Source organism: Coregonus lavaretus (genome assembly GCF_964263955.1).
Source record: "Coregonus lavaretus genome assembly, contig: HAP1_SCAFFOLD_1819, whole genome shotgun sequence".
In the NCBI taxonomy this organism is placed as follows: Eukaryota; Metazoa; Chordata; class Actinopteri; order Salmoniformes; family Salmonidae; genus Coregonus; species Coregonus lavaretus.
The window spans coordinates 37881-60000 of record NW_028157262.1 but is presented as its reverse complement, the minus strand read 5'-3'; the positions used below and the strand labels follow the sequence as shown (position 1 = coordinate 60000).

Genomic DNA, 22120 nt, shown 5'->3' with positions numbered 1-22120 from the left:
TTTCACGCGGTGAGGTCAGCAGGCCTACCTACCAGAACATCCAGCCTTTCTGTGTCCTGAACAACAAATGTTTGTTTTAAATCAAATCATTTTCATATTTTACTTTCCAACAGTTTAGAATGTTTTACTGGTAACCATGGTTATTATTTTACCATCTTAGTCACTTTAGAATTCCATATTTTCCAGTCGTTGTGTAGTTTAGTAAACATATTGCAGTGTTTTGAGGTAGAAGCCCCCACTAGTATGGGCAGCATGCTAAACTATGTACGCAGTGTTCAGTTGGACTGACACTCCAAACACGTGTTGGGGTAAACAGCTCTCACGGGAGAGGACTGTTACGATCATTAAACACACGCAGACACACACAGTAATGTGTTACAGGTGGGGAGTGATGATATTTCCATAAAGGCTACATTTCCTGTTGTGTGAAGGAAGCCATGTTGTAAAGGATGCCAGGGGAAAACAACAACATGTAGTATTGCGACTATGGGCTGGTTTCTGATAAAGTCCTGGACTTTGCTTTCAATGGAATGTTTTTTTAGACCAGGACTAGGCCGAACTTCTGTCTTTTGGAAACCAGCCTCATATTGCTTGTACTGTCCTTCCATGTTGTTCTGTAAAGTCTCGCTAAGGATTTATTCATGTTAGTCTGTAATGTAAAGTCTCGCTAAGGATTTATTCATGTTAGTCTGTAATGTAAAGTCTCGCTAAGGATTTATTCATGTTAGTCTGTAATGTAAAGTCTCGCTAAGGATTTATTCATGTTAGTCTGTAATGTAAAGTCTCGCTAAGGGTTTATTCATGTTAGTCTGTAATGTAAAGTCTCGCTAAGGATTTATTCATGTTAGTCTGTAATGTAAAGTCTCGCTAAGGGTTTATTCATGTTAGTCTGTAATGTAAAGTCTCGCTAAGGGTTTATTCATGTTAGTCTGTAATGTAAAGTCTCGCTAAGGATTTATTCATGTTGTTCTGTAATGTAAAGTCTCGCTAAGGATTTATTCATGTTAGTCTGTAATGTAAAGTCTCGCTAAGGATTTATTCATGTTAGTCTGTAATGTAAAGTCTCGCTAAGGATTTATTCATGTTGGTCTGTAATGTAAAGTCTCGCTAAGGATTTATTCATGTTAGTCTGTAATGTAAAGTCTCGCTAAGGATTTATTCATGTTAGTCTGTAATGTAAAGTCTCGCTAAGGATTTATTCATGTTGGTCTGTAATGTAAAGTCTCGCTAAGGATTTATTCATTAAAAGAGATGTGGAAAAAAAACATGCAATAACATTTATTGGAACACGTGCAACATTTTACAGACAATCAAAAATACCCCACATCTGGCAAATATTATATACACATATCCTGTGTGTGAGAGAGAGAGAGAAAACACCCATACTACTCATTCTGGATGTTCTGGATTCCCCGAAACAACAACCATGCCATTACCATGGTTACGAACACCATGGGGGGGGGGGGGGGGGCCTAACTAACTCACTCTCAGCCTATCAGATTGCAGAGAGCCTTGACGTGGTTGGACGATCCTCTCCCTTTATATGAGTGACCCTAGGGATGCCTCCCAATTCTATACATTTTAACCCCCTGGAAGTGTGCACTTGCTCACTCCCCCTCATGGATCTGAAAGTAATGAATTCATGCTAGAAATACGATGGAAACGTCCCCATTCCTCTCAGTGGAAACTACTACCAACCCCTTCCAATACTTTCAGAACCCTGAGGGGAGTGAACAAGTGCATACTTGATGGAGGAGAGAATTAGAGGGAGGGGGGAGGGGGGGTGGGGGTGAGGTAATTAGAATAGAGAACAGAGGAGCTAACAGCTGTTTAGAAAGACAAGACATTCCTAAGGAGCCGTATGTCTATGGAGCTGCTCAGATATTTATCTACAAACATGAATTGTTTTCGGCCGTTTGTCTATTCGATTCAGAATCCCTGTTATTGATTCATCCTCGAGCTGTTTGTTTCAGGGTCAGTAACACTGTGTTCCCTCTCTCTTTGCGTCGTTACAAAAATAAATCATTTTACCTTTTTATCAAAATAAGAGAACTCCATTTCTCTTTCCCGTCAAAAACACTCAGTCAGTCTGCATCCAAATATTCCCTATTCAGGATCCATAGGGCTCTGGGGTCAAAAGTAGTGCACTATATAGGGAATAGGGTGCCATTCTCTGGTCTAAAGTAGTGCACTATATAGGGAATAGGGTGCCATTCTCTGGTCTAAAGTAGTGCACTATATAGGGAATAGGGTGCCATTCTCTGGTCTAAAGTAGTGCACTATATAGGGAATAGGGTACCATTCTCTGGTCTAAAGTAGTGCACTATATAGGGAATAGGGTGCCATTCTCTGGTCTAAAGTAGTGCACTATATAGGGAATAGGGTTCCATTCTCTGGTCTAAAGTAGTGCACTATATAGGGAATAGGGAGCCATTCTCTGGTCTAAAGTAGTGCACTATATAGGGAATAGGGTGCCATTCTCTGGTCTAAAGTAGTGCACTATATAGGGAATAGGGTGCCATTCTCTGGTCTAAAGTAGTGCACTATATAGGGAATAGGGTGCCATTGAGACTACATCCACTGAGATTACGGACATGTTATCTTGCAGCCAGCCAGTCCCTCCCACCCAAAACACCCAACCATTAACGCTGAAGGAAGGTTCTGAGAAGGATTCTAGAACGTTTCATAGCGTCGCCGTAACATCCGATTGTCAAAAAGAGGAGTTATATTAGCAACACCATGGCAACACAACCACAACCAACTCTGATTGGCCAGTTAAGACAGACAACGGTAGTAAAAAAAACAAATAGGAAAAAAAAAAAAGCTTTACATTTTTACATTTTAGTCATTTTAGCAGACGCTCTTATCCAGAGTGAGTGCATACATTTTTATTTTTTATTCCATACTGCCCCCCCCCCGTGGGAATCGAACCCACAACCATGGCGTTGCAAGCGCCATGCTCTATCAACTGAGCTACACGGGGCCCCTATACTGTGAGATCGTACAGATATAGACAGACGGACGGACGGACGGACGGACGGACGGACAGACGGAGGCTAAAGGAATATTTGAGGAAACACTTCTTTGAGATATATGACCTTAGAATACACACAGGCAGACTGAAGGAGAGAATACTGTAGTTATACTTTTAAAATACTGCAGTACTGTTGTAGTAATACTATGTAGTTGTGTGACCTGATCCATGGTTACTGTAAGTAGAGACCATATCATTCCAGGAAGTATAGCAGAAAGAAGATAGGGTGCAGTTCACTGACTACATCTCCCAGAGATCTTTTGAGGCTTTTCTAAATAAAATATCCCGGTCATTCCTGCACCAGTTCTTGTTGCTGAAGTTCCGTTTCAAAATGGTGGTTTTAGAAATCTGTTTTATAGATCCACAGGGTTCCGTCAATTCCATACTGCTCAGTGTGCGTGATCAGAACTCTTATTGTGAAATATTTCCTCAATATCCATTCCTGGACTCCAGGTAACAGGTAACTCCATGACAGGTAGAATACCCCACCAGGTAACAGTAACCCTACCAGCCAGATAGCTCCATAAGCCATACAGGACAGGTGAGGCCAACCATATTACCGTAACCAGGTGAGTCTATTCTCCGCGTAACCAAGGCTACAGAGCTGAGTGTCTACACTGTACGCGGTGTGTCCCATCGCAGACGGGGTTGTCCCAGGTTGGTCCCAGGTAGATTTGCTACTCCTATTTCATAGCAAAGCTTCGTACCAACTGTTGCTTTGGAGCACCTACAGAGTCTTACTGGAGGCCTGGGTTAGCCCAAAATGAAATAAATATGGCAACTTTGATTAATGATTTTTTCAATTATTCTTTTAGATACAAAATGTCAAATATGTAAATAATACTTCCTCCAAAAGGACCATTCTATGGATTACATTACATTACATCCTTCCTCCAAAGGACCATTCTATGGATACAATTTCCAGAAAATCCACCAAATCGTGGTCTTTTTTTGTCCTGGTTTAATCTGGAATCACTCACAGGTAGGTTTACCCAGTTAGGACCATTCCAGGCAGGTTTATCCAGCCTACAGGTATGTCTCTGTCCTTTGTCCCAGGTTAGATTTGTCCCAGGTAAGGCCCTGTTCTGGCCCGGTTCTGGCCCGGGTTCTCAGGACTTGTTGTCCCCAGTAGGGGTTGGTTGTCCCAGTGACAGGTCTTCGTCCGACAGTCCTGTTTCCACGGCGAGCACCAGGGATGCACTGCTGGTCATGGGCTGGAGTTCCCCTAGAGAGAGGGAGCGGGGGAGAGAGAGAGAGAGGGGGGAGATGAGGGGGGGTAGGGAGAGAGGGGAGATGAGAGAGAGGGGGGAGATGAGAGAGGGGGGAGATGAGAGAGGGAGAGAGAGGGGGAGATGAGAGAGGGGGTAGGGAGAGAGGGGAGATGAGTGGGAGAGAGAGGGGGGTAGAGAGAGGGGAGATGAGAGAGGGGGGAGATGAGAGAGGGGGGTAGGGAGAGAGGGGAGATGAGAGAGAGGGGGGAGATGAGAGAGAGGGGGGAGATGAGAGGGAGAGAGAGGGGGGAGATGAGAGAGGGGGGTAGGGAGAGGGGGGAGATGAGAGAGGGGGGTAGGGAGAGAGGGGAGATGAGAGAGAGGGGGAGATGAGAGGGGGGGTAGGGAGAGAGGGGAGATGAGAGAGAGGGGGGAGATGAGAGAGGGAGAGAGGGGGGAGATGAGAGAGGGGGGTAGGGAGAGAGGGGAGATGAGAGGGAGAGAGAGGGGGGTAGAGAGAGGGGAGATGAGAGAAGGGGGTAGGGAGAGAGGGGAGATGAGAGAGAGGGGGGAGATGAGAGGGAGAGAGAGGGGGAGATGAGAGAGGGGGTAGATGAGAGAGGGGGGTAGAGAGAGAGGGGAGATGAGAGGGGGGGTAGGGAGAGAAGGGGAGATGAGAGAGAGGGGGGAGATGAGAGAGGGAGAGAGGGGGGAGATGAGAGAGGGGGAGAGAGAGGGGGAGATGAGAGAGGGGAGATGAGAGGGAGAGAGAGGGGGGGTAGGGAGAGAGGGGAGATGAGGGGAGAGAGAGGGGGGAGATGAGAGAGGGATGAGGGATGAGAGAGGGATGAGGGTGTAATTAATCAGAGTTGCCACCAGGTGCCACTATGAGTGCTGTGTGTGTAGAGTCAATACTTCTACTACTTCCATCAAACTCCCCACCCTTTCTCTCTCTCCATCAAACTCCCCACCCTTTCTCTCTCTCCATCAAACTCCCCACCCTCTCTCTCACCATCAAACTCCCCACCCCTTTCTCTCTCACCATCAAACTCCCCACCCTTTCTCTCTCACCAGTGTGTGTGTGTATGTGTGTGTGTGTGTGTGTGTGTGTTGTGTGTGTAGTCTCACCAGTGTGGTGTAGTCTCACCAGTGTGTGTGTGTGTGTGTGTGTGTGTGTGTAGTCTCACCAGTGTGTGTGTAGTCTCACCAGTGTGTGTGTGTGTGTGTGTGTGTGTGTGTGTGTGTGTGTGTGTGTGTGTGTGTGTGTGTGTGTGTGTGTGTGTGTAATCTCACCAGTGAGTGTGTCAGTAGTTACTGTAATGGGACTATCCCTCAGAGGGTCTGGGTCGTGGTAGTCTTGTGGTAGCCCCATCCTCCGCATCCCCGGATCTAGAACCACCGAGCCCCCCTCACTGAGGGTCCGTCACTGGACCCTTCCGACACCACAGCCTCCAGGGCCAGACCCTCCACCCCGACCCCCCCACCCACACCCAGCATCTCATAGTCCAAGGGCAGGTCATCCAGACAGTCTGCATTTAACTGGAGAGATGAGAGAGGGGGGGGGGGGGGAGACGAGAGAGGGGGGAGAGAGACGAGAGAGGGGGGAGAGAGACGAGAGAGGGGGGAGAGAGACAAGGGGGGGAGAGACACAAGGGGGGGAGAGACGAGAGAGGGGGAGAGAGACGAGGGGGGGGGAGAGACGAGAGAGGGGGAGAGAGAGACGAGAGAGAGGGAGGGAGAGAGACGAGAAAGAGAGAGAGACGAGAGAGGGGGAGAGAGAGAGAGACGAGAGAGAGGGAGGGAGAGAGACGAGAAGGAGAGAGAGACGGAGAGAGGGGAGAGAGAGACGAGAGAGAGGGGGAGAGAGACGAGAGGGGGGGGGAGAGAGACGAGAGAGAGGGAGAGACGAGGAGGGAGGGGAGAGAGACGAGAGGGGGAGAGAGACGAAAGAGAGGGGGAGAGAGACGAGAGGAAAGGAAGGAGAGAGAGCAGAGAAAGAGTAGAGAGAGAAACAGTTCAGTATATATGTGGGTTCAGTTCAAACATATTAAATCATGTTGGTGCGAGGGAGTGAAGTTTGGATGGATTTGATTCAATACAATTCTGATGGTGACCAAAAAGCAGCTTTCGATTCGTATGAATGAGTGACTTTGATAACTCTGTAATTGAATCATAAATGATTCGTAAATGACTCACAGCGATTCCCAGGGCTTTGAGGATGTTGATCTTGCACATTGGGCAGGTCCTGTGGTCCAGCAGCCAGGGGTCCACACAGTTCTTATGGAACAGATGTCTGACAGGAGAAAGAAACAGTTTATAACGGGTCTGTTACATGGTTATAACGGGTCTGTAACATGGTTATAACGGGTCTGTAACATGTTTATAACGGGTCTGTAACATGTTTATAACGGGTCTGTAACATGTTTATAACGGGTCCGTAACATGTTTATAACGGGTCTGTAACATGTTTATAACGGGTCCGTAACATGTTTATAACGGGTCTGTAACATGTTTATAACGGCTCTGTAACATGTTTATAACGGGTCTGTAACATGTTTATAACGGGTCTGTAACATGTTTATAACGGGTCCGTAACATGTTTATAACGGGTCTGTAACATGTTTATAACGGGTCCGTAACATGTTTATAACGGGTCCGTAACATGTTTATAACGGGTCTGTAACATGTTTATAACGGGTCTGTAACATGTTTATAACGGGTCTGTAACATGTTTATAACGGCTCTGTAACATGTTTATAACGGGTCTGTAACATGTTTATAACGGGTCTGTAACATGTTTATAACGGGTCTGTAACATGTTTATAACGGCTCTGTAACATGTTTATAACGGGTCTGTAACATGTTTATAACGGGTCCGTAACATGTTTATAACGGGTCTGTAACATGTTTATAACGGGTCTGTAACATGTTTATAACGGGTCTGTAACATGTTTATAACGGGTCTGTAACATGTTTATAACGGGTCTGTAACATGTTTATAACGGCTCTGTAACATGTTTATAACGGGTCCGTAACATGTTTATAACGGGTCTGTAACATGTTTATAACGGGTCTGTAACATGTTTATAACGGGTCTGTAACATGTTTATAACGGGTCTGTAACATGTTTATAACGGCTCTGTAACATGTTTATAACGGGTTGTTTAGAACATGAGTGCCAGGGTGGGTTTACCAGCAGGGTATCAAGTGTTTCTAAAAGGGCTTACGAATGGGTCATAACAGGTGTATTAAAGCGGCAAGCCAGTCTCCTTTCAACCTCGTTTAACACCTGATTTACTTAACAAAAAGGCACACCTCAATAGGTGGTCCAGGTAAGTCATGACATCACACAAGGGGGAGGGGCTTTCCTCTATTGCTCCTCTATTGTTCCTCAAGCAAGCGGGGGAGGCCGATGACATCACAGATTCCCTACAAAGAAGTTTTGCTCAATACTTATTTTTTTACCCTTTAGTACAGGGTTCCCCAACTGGCGGCCTGCGAGCCAAATTTGGCCCGCGGGTGGTTTTATTTGCCACCCCCAAGTTTTGAAAAAAATACACACTACCAGTCAAATGTTTGGACATTCAGGTGACTACCTCATGAAGCTGGTTGAGAGAATGCCAAGAGTGTGCAAAGCTGTCATCAAGGCGAAGGGTGGCTATTTGAAGAATCTCAAATATAAAATATATTTTGATTTGTTTAACACTTTTTTTGGTAACTACATGATTCCATATGTGTTATTTCATAGTTCTGATGTCTTCACTATTATTCTACAATGTAGAAAACAGTAAAAATAGAGAAAAACCTTTGAATGAGTAGGTGTTCTAAAACTTTTGACTGGTAGTGTATATAATACAAAATTATATTTAGCAATACTTCCCCAGAGTCAGATGAACTCGTGGACACCATGTTTATGTCTCTGCGTGCGGTTTGAAGGAAGTTACTAACTAGCGTTAGCGCAATTTGATCTCAAAACTACCTCAACTTCCTTCATACTGGATGGACACAGAGACATAAAAATGGTATCCACAGGTTCATTTGAGACCCATGGGGGCGGCGCACAATTGGCCCAGCGTCGTCCAGGGTAGGGGAGGGAATGGCCGGCAGGGATGTAGCTCAGTTGGTAGATCATGGCGTTTGCAACGCCAGGGTTGTGGGTTTGATTCCCACAGGGGGGGCCAGTATGAAATAAATAAAATGAAGAAAAAAAATAATATATATATATATAATAATGTATGCAATCACTAACTGTAAGTCGCTCTGGATAAGAGCGTCTGCTAAAATGACTAAAATGTTAAATGTTAATATGACTCTGGAGAAGGGCCTCATTGCCAAGATCCCCAAGTATCCCTTTGAGGGTTTCTAACAGTCTTATTTACCTGCAGGGTAGTATCCTGACCACATCGTTTGGCTTGTAGCCCTCGATACACACGGCACAGTTATCAAAGTCTGACTCGGTCTCCTGGTCTCCTTTCCTGATGGTCCTGACCTGCAGTTTACTGATGGCCTTCTTAGCTGCATCTCCCAGACGCCTCTGGGGAGAGAGAGTGAGAGAGGGGGAGAGACAGAGAGAGGGGGGAGAGACAGAGAGAGGGGAGAGAGAGGGGAGAGAGAGGGGAGAGAGAGAGAGAGAGAGAGAGAGAGAGAGAGAGAGAGAGAGAGAGAGAGAGGTGGAGAGACTAGGGGTTAGTCCGTTGTCTAACGTTCGATTGCGCCACTCCTGAGCCACGCTCATCCCTCAACCGATCTGTCTTTTAGGACGTGGAACTCACCTAAAAAAAATCAGATTTTGCTAATATGCCTAACACTAGTTCCTAATTCTAAAAATCACACCGCTCCTGGTAGTTATGACGCATTGGCTACTACGGCAAACCATAGCAGGTTAGTGCAAGCTTGTTTGAATGGCCATACGCTAGCTTGTTTGAATGGCCATACGCTAGCTAGTTTGAATGGCCATACGCTAGCTAGTTTGAATGGCCATACGCTAGCTAGTTTGAATGGCCATACGCTAGCTAGTTTGAATGGCCATACGCTAGCTAGTTTGAGTGGCCATACGCTAGCTAGTTTGAGTGGCCATACGCTAGCTAGTTTGAATGGCCATACGCTAGCTAGTTTGAATGGCCATACGCTAGCTAGTTTGAGTGGCCATACGCTAGCTAGTTTGAATGGCCATACGCTAGCTAGTTTGAGTGGCCATACGCTAGCTAGTTTGAATGGCCATACGCTAGCTAGTTTGAATGGCCATACGCTAGCTAGTTTGAATGGCCATACGCTAGCTAGTTTGCCAGCTTGTTGATGAAGTTGTACGGCACCAACGTTATGGGAATGTTTTCAGAAATCAGCGGCGTGATAAAATATTTGCCCCTTTTCTAATTTTCTCTACTTTTGCATATTTTGGATACTGAATGTTATCCGATCTTCAACCAAAACCTAATATTAGATAATGGCAACCTGAGTTTACAGATAACACAACAATTACATACTTATTTCATAAACAAAAGTTATGCAACACACAATGCCCCTTTGAAAAAGTAATTGCCCCCTTACACTCAGCTTTAGCTGCCATGACTCCAACCAAACGCTTCCTGTTGATCAGTCTCAAGTCGCCATGTCGTCCAAAAAGTTATACTTTTGACTCATCTGTCCGTAGAACATTCTTCAAAGAGTCTTGATGATCATCCAGGTGCTTTTTGGTAAACTTGAGTCAACTTTTTGGATGAGATGGGTCCCATTATGCCTGGTGAAAACCAAACTCTGCATTCCACAGTAAGAACATCATACCAAAGGTCAAGCATGGTGGTGGTGGTGTGATGGTTTGAGGATACTTTGCTGCCTCAGGACCTGGACGACTTGCCTTAATAGAAGGAACCATGAATTCTGTTCTGTATCAGAGAATTCTACAGGAGAATGTCAGACCATCCGTCTGTGAGCTGAAGCTGAAGCGCAGCTGGGTCATGCAGCAAGACAATGATCCAAAACACACAATCAAGTCCACATGAAATTAGCTAAAATGCAACACATTTGAAGCTTTGGAATTGCCTAGTCAAAGTCCAGACCTAATCCCATTTGAGATGTTGTGGCAGGACTTGAAAGGAGCAGTTCATGCTTGAAAATTCAACAAATGTCGCTAAGTTAAAGCAGTTCTGCATGGAAGAGTGGGCCAAAATTCCTCCACAACGACGTGAGAGACTGATCAACAACTACAGGAAGCATTTGGTTGCAGTTATTGCAGCTAAAGATTGCACAAACAGTTATTGAGTGTAAGGGGGCAATTACAGTGCATTGGGAAAGTATTCAGACCCCTTGACTTATTCCACACTTTGTTACATTACCGCCTTATTCAAAAATATATTAAATCATCAATCTACACACAATACCCCATAATGACAAAGCAAAAACAGGTTTAGAAATGTTTGCAAATTTATAAAAAAAATCAAAAACAGAAATACCTTATTTACATAAGTATTCAGACCCTTTGCTATGAGACTCGAAATTGAGTTCAAGTGCATCCTGTTTCCATTGATCATCCTTGAGATTTTTCTGCAACTTGGAATCCACCTTGATTTGGAAAGGCACACACCTGTCTATATAAAAAGGTCCAACAGTTGACAGTGCATGTCAGAGCAAAAACCAAGCCATGGGGTTGAAGGAATTGTCCGTAGAGCTCCGAGACAGGATTGTGTCGAGGCACAGATCTGGGGAAGGGTAACAAAAAATGTCTGCAGCATTGAAGGTCCCCAAGAACACAGTGGCCTCCATCATTCTTAAATGGAAGAAGTTTGGAACCACCAAGACTCTTCCTAGAGCTGAGCAATCGAGGGAGAAGGGCCTTGGTCAGGGAGGTGACCAAGAATCCAATGGTCACACTGACAGAGCTCCAGAGTTCCTCTGTGGAGATGGGAGAACCTTCCAGAAGGACAACCATCTCTGCAGCACTCCACCAATCAGGCCTTTATGGTAGAGTGGCCAGATGGAAACCACTCCTCAGTAAAAGGCACATGACAGCCCGCTTGGAGTTTGCCAAAAGGCACCTAAAGACTCTCAAAACCATGAGAAACAAGATTCTCTGGTCTGATGAAACCAAGATTGAACTCTTTGGCCTGAATGCCAAGCGTCACATCTGGAGGAAACCTGGCACCATCCCTACGGTGAAGCATGGTGGTGGCAGCATCATGCTGTGGGGATGTTTTTCAGCGGCAGGGACTGGGAGACTAGGCAGGGTCGAGGGAAAGATGAACAGAGCAAAGTACAGAGAGATCCTTGATGAAAACCTGCTCCAGAGCGCTCAGGACCTCAGACTGGGGCGAAGGTTCACATTCCAGCAGGACAACGACCCTAAGCAAACAGCCAAGACAACGCAGGACTGGCTTCGGGACAAGTCTCTGAATGTCCTTGAGTGGCCCAGCCAGAGCCTGGACTTGAACCCCATCGAACATCTCTGGAGAGACCTGAAAATAGCTGTGCAGCGACACTCCCCATCCAACCTGACAGAGCTTGAGAGGATCTGCAGAGAATAATGGGAGTAACTCCCCAAATACAGGTGTGCCAAGCTTGTAGCGTCATACCCAAGAAGACTCGAGGCCGTAATCGCTGCCAAAGGTGCTTCAACAAAGTACTGAGTAAAGGGTCTGAATACTTATGTAAATGTGATATCAGTTTTTTATTTGTAATACATTTGCAAACATTTCAAAAATGCTGTTTTTGTTTTGTCACTATGGGGTATTGGGTGTAGATTAATGAGGAAAAACAACAATTTAATCAATTTTAGAATAAGGCTGTAACGTAACAAAATGTGGAAAAAGTCAAGGGGTCGGAATACTTTCCGAATGCACTGTAGGTGAATTGGGCATTGCATAACTTTATTAATTAAGTAAGTATCCATTTTTTTTTATTTGTAAACTCAGGTTCCCTTTATCTAATATTAGGTTTTGGTTGAAGATCTGATAACATTCAGTATAAAAAAATATGCAACAATAGAGAAAATCAGAAAGGGGGAAAATACATTTTCACGGCCCTGTATCTGGACTGACAGCTGGGACTGTATATAGTATTATTGTATCTGGATTGACAGCTGGGACTGTATATATAATATATAGTATTATTGTATCTGGACTGACAGCTGGGACTGTATATATAATATATAGTATTATTGTATCTGGACTGACAGCTGGGACTGTATATATAATATATAGTATTATTGTATCTGGATTGACAGCTGGGACTGTATATATAATATTATTGTATCTGGATTGACAGCTGGGACTGTATATATAATATATAGTATTATTGTATCTGGATTGACAGCTGGGACTGTATATATAATATATAGTATTATTGTATCTGGACTGACAGCTGGGACTGTATATAATATATAGTATTATTGTATCTGGACTGACAGTTGGGACTGTATATATAATATATAGTATTATTGTATCTGGACTGACAGTTGGGACTGTATATATAATATATAGTATTATTGTATCTGGACTGACAGTTGGGACTGTATATATAATATATAGTATTATTGTATCTGGACTGACAGTTGGGACTGTATATATAATATATAGTATTATTGTATCTGGACTGACAGCTGGGACTGTATATATAATATATAGTATTATTGTATCTGGACTGACAGCTGGGACTGTATATAATATTATTGTATCTGGACTGACAGTTGGGACTGTATATAATATATAGTATTATTGTATCTGGACTGACAGCTGGGACTGTATATAATATATAGTATTATTGTATCTGGACTGACAGCTGGGACTGTATATATAATATATAGTATTATTGTATCTGGACTGACAGCTGGGACTGTATATATAATATATAGTATTATTGTATCTGGACTGACAGCTGGGACTGTATATAATATTATTGTATCTGGACTGACAGTTGGGACTGTATATAATATATAGTATTATTGTATCTGGACTGACAGCTGGGACTGTATATATAATATATAGTATTATTGTATCTGGACTGACAGCTGGGACTGTATATATAATATATAGTATTATTGTATCTGGACTGACAGCTGGGACTGTATATATAATATATAGTATTATTGTATCTGGACTGACAGCTGGGACTGTATATAATATTATTGTATCTGGACTGACAGTTGGGACTGTATATAATATATAGTATTATTGTATCTGGACTGACAGCTGGGACTGTATATATAATATATAGTATTATTGTATCTGGACTGACAGCTGGGACTGTATATATAATATTATTGTATCTGGACTGACAGTTGGGACTGTATATAATATATAGTATTATTGTATCTGGACTGACAGCTGGGACTGTATATAATATATAGTATTATTGTATCTGGACTGACAGCTGGGACTGTATATATAATATATAGTATTATTGTATCTGGACTGACAGCTGGGACTGTATATATAATATATAGTATTATTGTATCTGGACTGACAGCTGGGACTGTATATATAATATATAGTATTATTGTATCTGGACTGACAGCTGGGACTGTATATATAATATATAGTATTATTGTATCTGGACTGACAGCTGGGACTGTATATATAATATATAGTATTATTGTATCTGGACTGACAGCTGGGACTGTGCCTTGCCACTTTGCAACATTTGGCCAACGTGATGACATCACAGAGAGCAGTCAGCTAGCGTTCCGCTACACTAGTTAGCTAGCTAGATGGAGTATTCAGCATTGCGTGCGCGTGAACTGGCGTTGTTCGCATCCCTGTCTTTCGTTTCATATAGATTGATTTGAGAGACTGGTTAAACCAGCCAGCAGACACTAGCTAGGTAGAGAGTTTAAGCGAGATAAACTTTGCACATTTCGAATGTCATAACCACAAATCACCTTAACTAGACGTAGAATTGGGTAGTGAAGACTTGCTCATGAAAAAAAAAACGTCAATATTAGCTACAGGTTTATAGTTTTGGGTCAGGTTAACTGACTCTATTGAGGATGAAAGGGGGTTTCAGTGGACGATGTCACCGTGGTAACATCTTTGAATGTTAGGACAGCCTATTGTAGCCGGATCATCTTTTGAGCTATTCCCATGAGTGTTCGCGAGTTATCAGACAGATCAGCGCAGAAGGCCATCGCGCTAGCTGACGTGAGACAACGGGGGGTTAGTCCTTAAAAATCTATAAACAAAAAACAGTGAAATGTATGCCATGTCTGCAACAAGTTGTGGTCTTGTGTTACTGAACTGTACCCGTTTTCAGTAGTGTGTGTGAGTATCTGAATGTGGTCTTATGCATGGGCGTATCTGAACGTGTGTGTGTGTGTGTGTGTGTGTGTGTGTGTGTGTGTGTGTGTGTGTGTGTGTGTGTGTGTGTGTGTGTGTGTGTGTGTGTGTGGGGCTGTGACGGCCATGGAATGTTGGATTTTTGGAGCCAAATGACCACTGTCTACATAATATACCCGTTCGAATAGCAAAAAAATACGCACATTTCCCCTCTCCTCCGCTCTGCATGTGCTGCCATAAATATATAGAATGAATAGAACGTGTCCCCATTCAAGTCTATGACGGCATAACGGGTGGACTGGCGGCCATTGCGAGTGTAACCATAGAAGCAAAGCAGGAAGTAAAAGCAGGAAGTGTACCCATCAATATGTGTTGTGATTTGTCGATTCAACTCAACTGACGTTACAGTCGGAAGTTTACATACACTTAGGTTGGAGTCATTAAAACTAGTTTTTCAACCACTCCACAAATATCTTGTTAACAAACTATAGTTTTGGCAAGTCGGTTAGGACATCTACTTTGTGCATGACACAAGTCATTTTTCCAACAATTGTTTACATTTACATTTTAGTCATTTAGCAGACGCTCTTATCCAGAGTGACTTTCAGTTAGTGAGTGCATACATTTTCATACTGGCCCCCCGTGGGAAAAGAACCCACAACCCTGGCGTTGCAAGCGCCATGCTCTACCAACTGAGCTACACGGGACCTAGAGGCAAACCTACAGAGAGATTATTTCACTGTATCACAATTCAAGTGGGTCAGAAGTTTACATACACCAAGTTGATTGTGCCTTTAAACAGCTTGGAAAATTACAGGAAATGATGTCATGGCTTTAGAAGCTTCTGATAGGCTAATTGACATCATTTGAGTCAATTGGAGGTGTACATTTACATTTACGTCATTTAGCAGACGCTCTTATCCAGAGCGACTTACAAATTGTGTACCTGTGGATGTATTTCAAGGCCTACATTCAAACTCAGTGCCTCTTTGCTTGACAGAGTCTGGAAAATCAAAAGAAATCAGCCAAGACCTCAGAAAAATAATTGTAGACCTCCACAAGTCTGGTTCATCCTTGGGAGCAATTTCCAAACGCCTGAAGGTACCACGTTCATCTGTACAAACAATAGTACGCAAGTATAAACACCATGGGACCACGCAGCCGTCATACCGCTCAGGAAGGAGACGTGTTCTGTCTCCTAGAGATGAACGTACTTTGGTGCGAAAAGTGCAAATCAATCCCAGAACAACAGCAAAGGACCTTGTGAAGATGCTGAAGGAAACAGGTACAAAAGTATCTATATCCACAGTAAAACGAGTCCTATACCAACATAACCTGAAAGGCCGCTCAGCAAGGAAGAAGCCACTGCTCCAGAACCGCCATAAAAAAGCCAGACTATGGTTTGCAACTGCACATTGTGACAAAGATCGTACTTTTTTGAGAAATATCCTCTGGTCTGATGAAACAAAAATAGAACTGTTTGGCCATAATGACCATTGTTATGTTTGGAGGAAAAAGGGGGTCGCTTGCAAGCCTAAGAACACAATCCCAACCGTGAAGTACGGGGGTGGCAGCATCATGCTGTGGGGGTGCTTGGCTGCAGGAGGGACTGGTGCACTTCACAAAATAGATGGCATCATGAGGAAGGAAAATTATGTGGATATATTGAAGCAACATCTCAAGACATCAGTCAGGAAGTTAAAGCTTGGTCACAAATGGGTCTTCCAAATGGACAATGACCCCAAGCATACTTCCAAAGTTGTAGCAAAATGGCTTAAGGACAACAAAGTCAAGGTATTGGAGTGGCCATCACAAAGCCCTGACCTCAATCCTATACAACATTTGTGGGCAGAACTGAAAAAGCGTGTGCGAGCAAGGAGGCCTACAAACCTGACTCAGTTACACCAGCTCTGTCAGGAGGAATGGGCCAAAATTCACCCAACTTATTGTGGGAAGCTTGTGGAAGGCTACCCGAAACGTTTGACCCAAGTTAAACAATTTAAAGGCAATGCTACCAAATACTAATTGAGTGTATGTAAACTTCTGACCCACTGGGAATGTGATGAAAGAAATAAAAAGCTGAAATAAATCATTCTCTCTACTATTATTCTGACATTTCACATTCTTAAAATAAAAAGTGGTGATCCTAACTGACCTAAGACAGGGAATTTTTACTAGGATTAAATGTCAGGAATTGTGGAAAAACTGAGTTTAAATGCATTTGGCTAAGGTGTCTGAAAACTTCCGACTTCAACTTGCATGAGCCACATCGCTTAGCATCTTTTGAATGAACATTCTACATTACCATGGAAATGATTACATCACAATACCAGGCAGCCATTGCTAGTGCACTCACGAGTTCACCAGTCAAACTGACAGGATTTGAGGTTTCCAAGCCCGTTCTATTCATTCTACGTGAGCTGCTGCATTGTGGGTGGGGGGGGGGCGTTGCCTAGGCAACCAAAGTCTCGTTCCGCTACAACACCTCGCTTGTTTCAAACAAGGAGCAACAAAGATTCATGTCGTTGTTAAAGAGTCAGAAACGGACTCAGCTGAACAAAAAACGCCCGGCCATCCCGTCTTCAGGCAGCTGTTAGTTCCATTTAGTTTCTCCAGTGATGACGGTTATTATATATTTTCATGACGGTCTTCATCCATAACCATCGATTATACGGTAATTGTGCCAGCCCTGTGTGTGGGTGTGTGTGTGTGTGTGTGTGTACCTGGTTACGATCTCGTGCGTTGGCGTATCTAAACCTCTGTATGTAGTAGAAGACTAGCCAGGCCAGCGAGATGATCATCAGGATGATGAAGGAGATGGAGACGAACACCACCGAGGTCCTGCTCACGTACTTCTGGAGGTTACGCGTTCCTATGGTGATGTGCATGGTTACCGTGACGTTCTGCTCTAGCAGAGCAGCGACTTCACGACCTTTAGGCTCGGGGATCATGATGGCGACCACGTCACCCACACCTGAGAGGGAGGGAGGGGAGATTTTAGGACAGGAATACAAATAAAACAGACTCTCTGCCTCTCTGTGTGTGTGTGTGTGTGTGTGTGTGTGTGTGTGTGTGTGTGTGTGTGTGTGCGTGTGAGAGAGAGAGAGTGAGAGAGATATTTATCTTTATTATTTTATTACAATGTATATTGTATACATTGTTGCTTTGGCAATATTAACGCAAATGTTTTTCATGCCAATAAAGCAGCTTGAATTTGAATTTGAGAGACTTCCCTAGGCAGGAGAAGAAGCCATGTGACTGTCTGGGACCTGACTCTTAGAACCTCCACATAGATTCTAAGAACACTGGGACTGTAAACAGAACTCCTGAGTGTTCCATCCTAACATAAACCTCTTTACTTTCTCTATTGACAGGAATAAGGAGTGCGACGGGGCCATTGTGAAATTCCTGACTCCACCACTACGGAACGTCAGGAATGCCGTACGGAATGTTCCAGGTGTATTCCTGGGGGCCTGGACTACTCAACACTTATCGCTGAACACACACACACACACACACACACACAGCTATTTATTGCTCCCCAGACCAGATAGAGAGAACACACTCTGATAACAGGCCTTTCTGTGTGTGTGTGTGTGTGTGTGTGTGTTTACACACATACAGTGGCCAGTTTATTAGGTACACCTCCCCGTTCACGAAAATGGATCACTCCTACAGACAGTGAGTCACGTGGCCGTGGCTTGCTATATAAAGCAGGCAGACAGGCATCAAGGCATTCAGTTACTGTTGGATTGAAGGTTAGAATGGGCTAAACGAGTGACCTAAGAGACTTTGAGCCTGGTGTGATCGTCGGTGCCATGCGCGCCGTATCCAGTATCTCAGAAACGTCCGTCTTCCTGGACTTTTAAACGTACTACAGTGTCTAGGGTTTACTGAGAATGGTGCGACAAACAAAAAAACATCCAGTCAGCGGCAGTCCTGTGGGCGTAAACAGCTCGTTGATGAGAGGTCGAAGGAGAATGGCAAGAATCGTGCAAGCTAACAGGCGGGCCACAAACAGACAAATAACTACGCAGTACAACAGTGGTGTGCAGAACGGTATCTCGGAAAGCACAACTCGTCAGTCCTTGTCACGGACGGGCTATTGCAGCAGACGACCACACCGGGTTCCACTCCTATCAGCTAAAAACAAGAAGAAGCGGCTCCAGTGGGCATGTGATCACCACTGGACAACTGAGGAGTGGAAAAACATCGCCTGGTCCGACGAAACCCGGTTCCTGTTGCGTCATGCTGATGGCAGAGTCAGGATTTTGGTGTATGCAGCATGAGTCCATGGCCCCATCATGCCTGGTGTCAACGGTACAGGCTGGTGGTGGCGGTGGTGTAATGGTGTGGGGAATGTTTTCCTGGCACACGTTAGGTCTCTAGATACCAATTGAGCAACATTTCATGCCCCAAAGAATTCTTGCTGTTCTGGAGGCAAAGAGGGGTCCGAATCTGTACTAGATGGGTGTACCTAATAAACTGGACTGAATGAATGCGTGTGTGTGATGGACATACATACACTATACAGTACATTCGGAAAGTATTCAGAACCCTTTACTTTTTTCCAGATTTTCTTATGTTACAGCCTTATTCTAAAATTGATTATATTGGGGTTTTTTACTCATCAAACTACACACAAAACACCATAATGACAAAGCAAAAACAGGTTTTTATATGTTTTTGCAAAAAAAAAAAATATATATATATAGAAATATTACATTTACGTAAGTATTCAGACCCTTTACTCAGTACTTTGTTGAAGCACCTTTGGCAGCGATTACAGCCTCGAGTCCTCTTGGGTATGGCGCTATAACATTTACATTTTACATTTTAGCATTTAGCAGACGCTCTTATCCAGAGCGACTTACACCAGCAATTAGGGTTAAGTGCCTTGCTCAAGGGCACAGACAGATTTTTCACCTAGTCGGCTCGGGGATTAGAACCAGCGACCTCTCGGTTACTGGCACAACGCTCTTAACCACTAAGCTACCTGCTACAAGCTTGGCACACCTGTATTTGGGGAGTTTCTCCCGTTCTTCTCTGCAGATCCTCTCAAGCTCTGTCAGGTTGGAGGGGGAGCGTCACTGGACAGCTATTTTCAGGTCTCTCCAGAGATGTTCGATCGGGTTCAAGTCCGGGCTCTGGATGGGCCACTCAAGGACATTCAGAGACTTGTCCCGAAGCCACTCCTGTGTTGTCTTGGCTGTGTGCTTAGGGTTGTTGTCCTGTTGGAAGGTGAACCTTCGCCCCAGTCTGAGGTCCTGAGCAGGTTATCATCAAGGATCTCTCTGTACTTTGCTCCGTTCATCTTTCCCTCCATCCTGACTCGCCTCCCAGTCCCTGCCGCTGAAAAACATCCAACAGCATGATGCTGCCACCACCACCATGCTTCACCGTAGGGATGGTGCCAGGTTTCCTCCAGACGTGACGCTTGACATTCAGGCCAAAGAGTTCAATCTTGGTTTCATCAGATCAGAGAATCTTGTTTCTCATGGTCTGAGAGTATTTAGGTGCAATGTTCCAACATCTAGTGGAAAGCCTTCCCAGAAGAGTGGAGGCTGTTATAGCAGCAAAGGGGGGGACCAACTCCATATTAATGCCCAGGATTTTGGAATGAGATGTTTGACGAGGTGTTCACATACACTACATGACCCAAATTATTTTTTTTAAATTAGAACAGAGACTTATTTAGTGTTGTTAACACTGTTTCAAATGGTCAGAAAAAATTATAATATTGTAATCTAACAGCAACTGTTTGGCACACATAATACTCACAACGCTTGCTCCTATAATCCTCCTTTTTCTTGATCTCCAGTAGTTTCCACAACTAAGTCAAACGTCTTCCACAGTATCTGACTTCCCCTTTCCCTCCTGAGCAACCAGTAAACATTCGCCCATTTCCAGTTTCTTTTTCACGCCCTCTGCATCCATTTTTTTGATGTCACGGTGTTCGGAGTTTGTTATAACCAATTGATCGATGTGATTATGAAACTAAAATGGCTGAAATTATGTTGCAGCTTCAGCAAGGACAGCGCAATAAATCACTTGCTTTGCTGTGGTGCCTTTTGGAGAGCGTTGCTGTGGTGCCTATTGGAGAGCGTTGCTGTGGTGCCTTTTGGAGAGCGTTGCTGTGGTGCCTTTTGGAGAGCGTTGCTGTGGTGCCTTTTGGAGAGCGTTGCTGTGGTGCCTTTTGGAGAGCGTTGCTGTGGTGCCTTTTGGAGAGCGTTGCTGTGGTGCCTTTTGGAGAGCGAGACAACGTGCGCCTGTCACACAGGCACTCGCTGTCATTTTATTTATTTTTTTAAACACAGTGTGACCATCGGGCTCTTAATTATTTAATCAAACAGTGTGCTTAAAGCATCAGACAAACTCAGTGCATACGGAGTTAGATTTTATTCAAACACACAGGGGTGTGTCTGTCTATATATGGAAAAAGAAAAGTTTAAACATTTCGACCAATCGATTGGTCCGAGAGAAACAGGACGACTCTCGGTCGACCAAGATTTATTTTAGTATTTTTATTATTATTATTATTAATAGCAGCTCGCCGTGTCTTTTAATATCGACGAATATTTCACTCTCTGATCGTAGAAACATGAATTTGTGCATGAGGCAGATGTGGATACGGCATGACGAGTTTCGCAATCAGGTGGAAGACTGACCAGAGAGAGGAGACACAGTCTCACCGGAGGAAAGGAGAGACCCCCCCCCCCCCCCTTCCTCGGAGAAGGAGAGGACCCCCGTCTTTGCCGAAGTCGCTAGCATATGTCAATACACCCACGTTTCTAAGAACAGTTATATAACTGGCAGACTGACAATCAGAGATCTGTTAGTATTATCTCTGGAAATCAGGATCAAACGCTCCAGGTCTCTCTCAGACACACACCAGGTCACTGGGTTCCTCAGCCAGGGGCCATCCTGGTTCTAGGATGGTTTGACATATTTACACATAGCTAGCTACATACACACAGACATAAACACACACGCCCTGGATGATCGCCGTTAGCAAGCAATTCAGCGATGCATAACAACTCCACACTTGTGTGACCCGATAAATCATATGACGATCTGGCTAGCTAGACAATACCTGAATGTGGCATTGTGATAGTATCATTGGAGTTGCTGGATCCAACGTTGAATATGACGATGGCCGTGGCGTTTTGGCTCGCCGCGTGTCTTATCTTGTCTTTATAGGTGCAGTTTCCCCTGGCTATCAGGGCTATCCAGGCACTGCCCTGGACCGGAACCGCGAACCGAGTACCGGGATCACAGGCTTGTCTGTCCCGGGAGAGAGAAGGAAGCACCACGACTCCTTTTGCTTCCCGTTTTAGCGAGTGTTCCCCGTATCGGCCGCATTCAGTTTTCTCCGTCCGGACTTCGGAGGTAACCGGGTCTACGTAGGTGATGTTGACGAAGGCTGTGTACCATTCCTCTCTCTCGGCAACGGTGAAGTCCAAACAGAGGAGGTGAACGAAACAAAACGACAGGAGCCATGTAGATAGGGCTAAACTACGGCAGGCCTGCATCAACGACATGGCCATAGCTATCTGGGTTTCGGTATTCCCCCCCCCTCTCTCTCTCTCTCTCTCTGTCCGTAGGGGAAGCAG

General features: G+C 44.3%; 1 protein-coding gene and 1 pseudogene across 2 annotated transcripts in view; one reads left to right on the top strand and one right to left on the bottom strand.

Moving 5' to 3' along the window:
• Window positions 1-13, top strand: part of LOC311125606 (protein phosphatase methylesterase 1-like) — a gene marked incomplete at both ends in the record, with an annotated part of 19429 nt that extends 19416 nt beyond the window's left edge. The window contains one exon of the mRNA XM_084199635.1: window positions 1-13. This exon is cut by the window's left edge and continues 12 nt beyond it. Within this exon, the coding sequence (XP_084055761.1) occupies window positions 1-13 (13 nt within the window).
• Window positions 14-4071: 4058 nt separating this feature from the next.
• On the bottom strand, window positions 4072-22115 carry LOC311125609 (RING finger protein 150-like; annotated as a pseudogene). The gene is made up of 6 exons: window positions 21601-22115; window positions 17231-17481; window positions 8625-8779; window positions 6442-6538; window positions 5539-5784; window positions 4072-4259 (listed from the first exon to the last, which is right to left on the bottom strand). The product of its transcript is annotated as an RING finger protein 150-like (transcript).
• Between the last annotated feature and the right edge of the window lie 5 nt (window positions 22116-22120).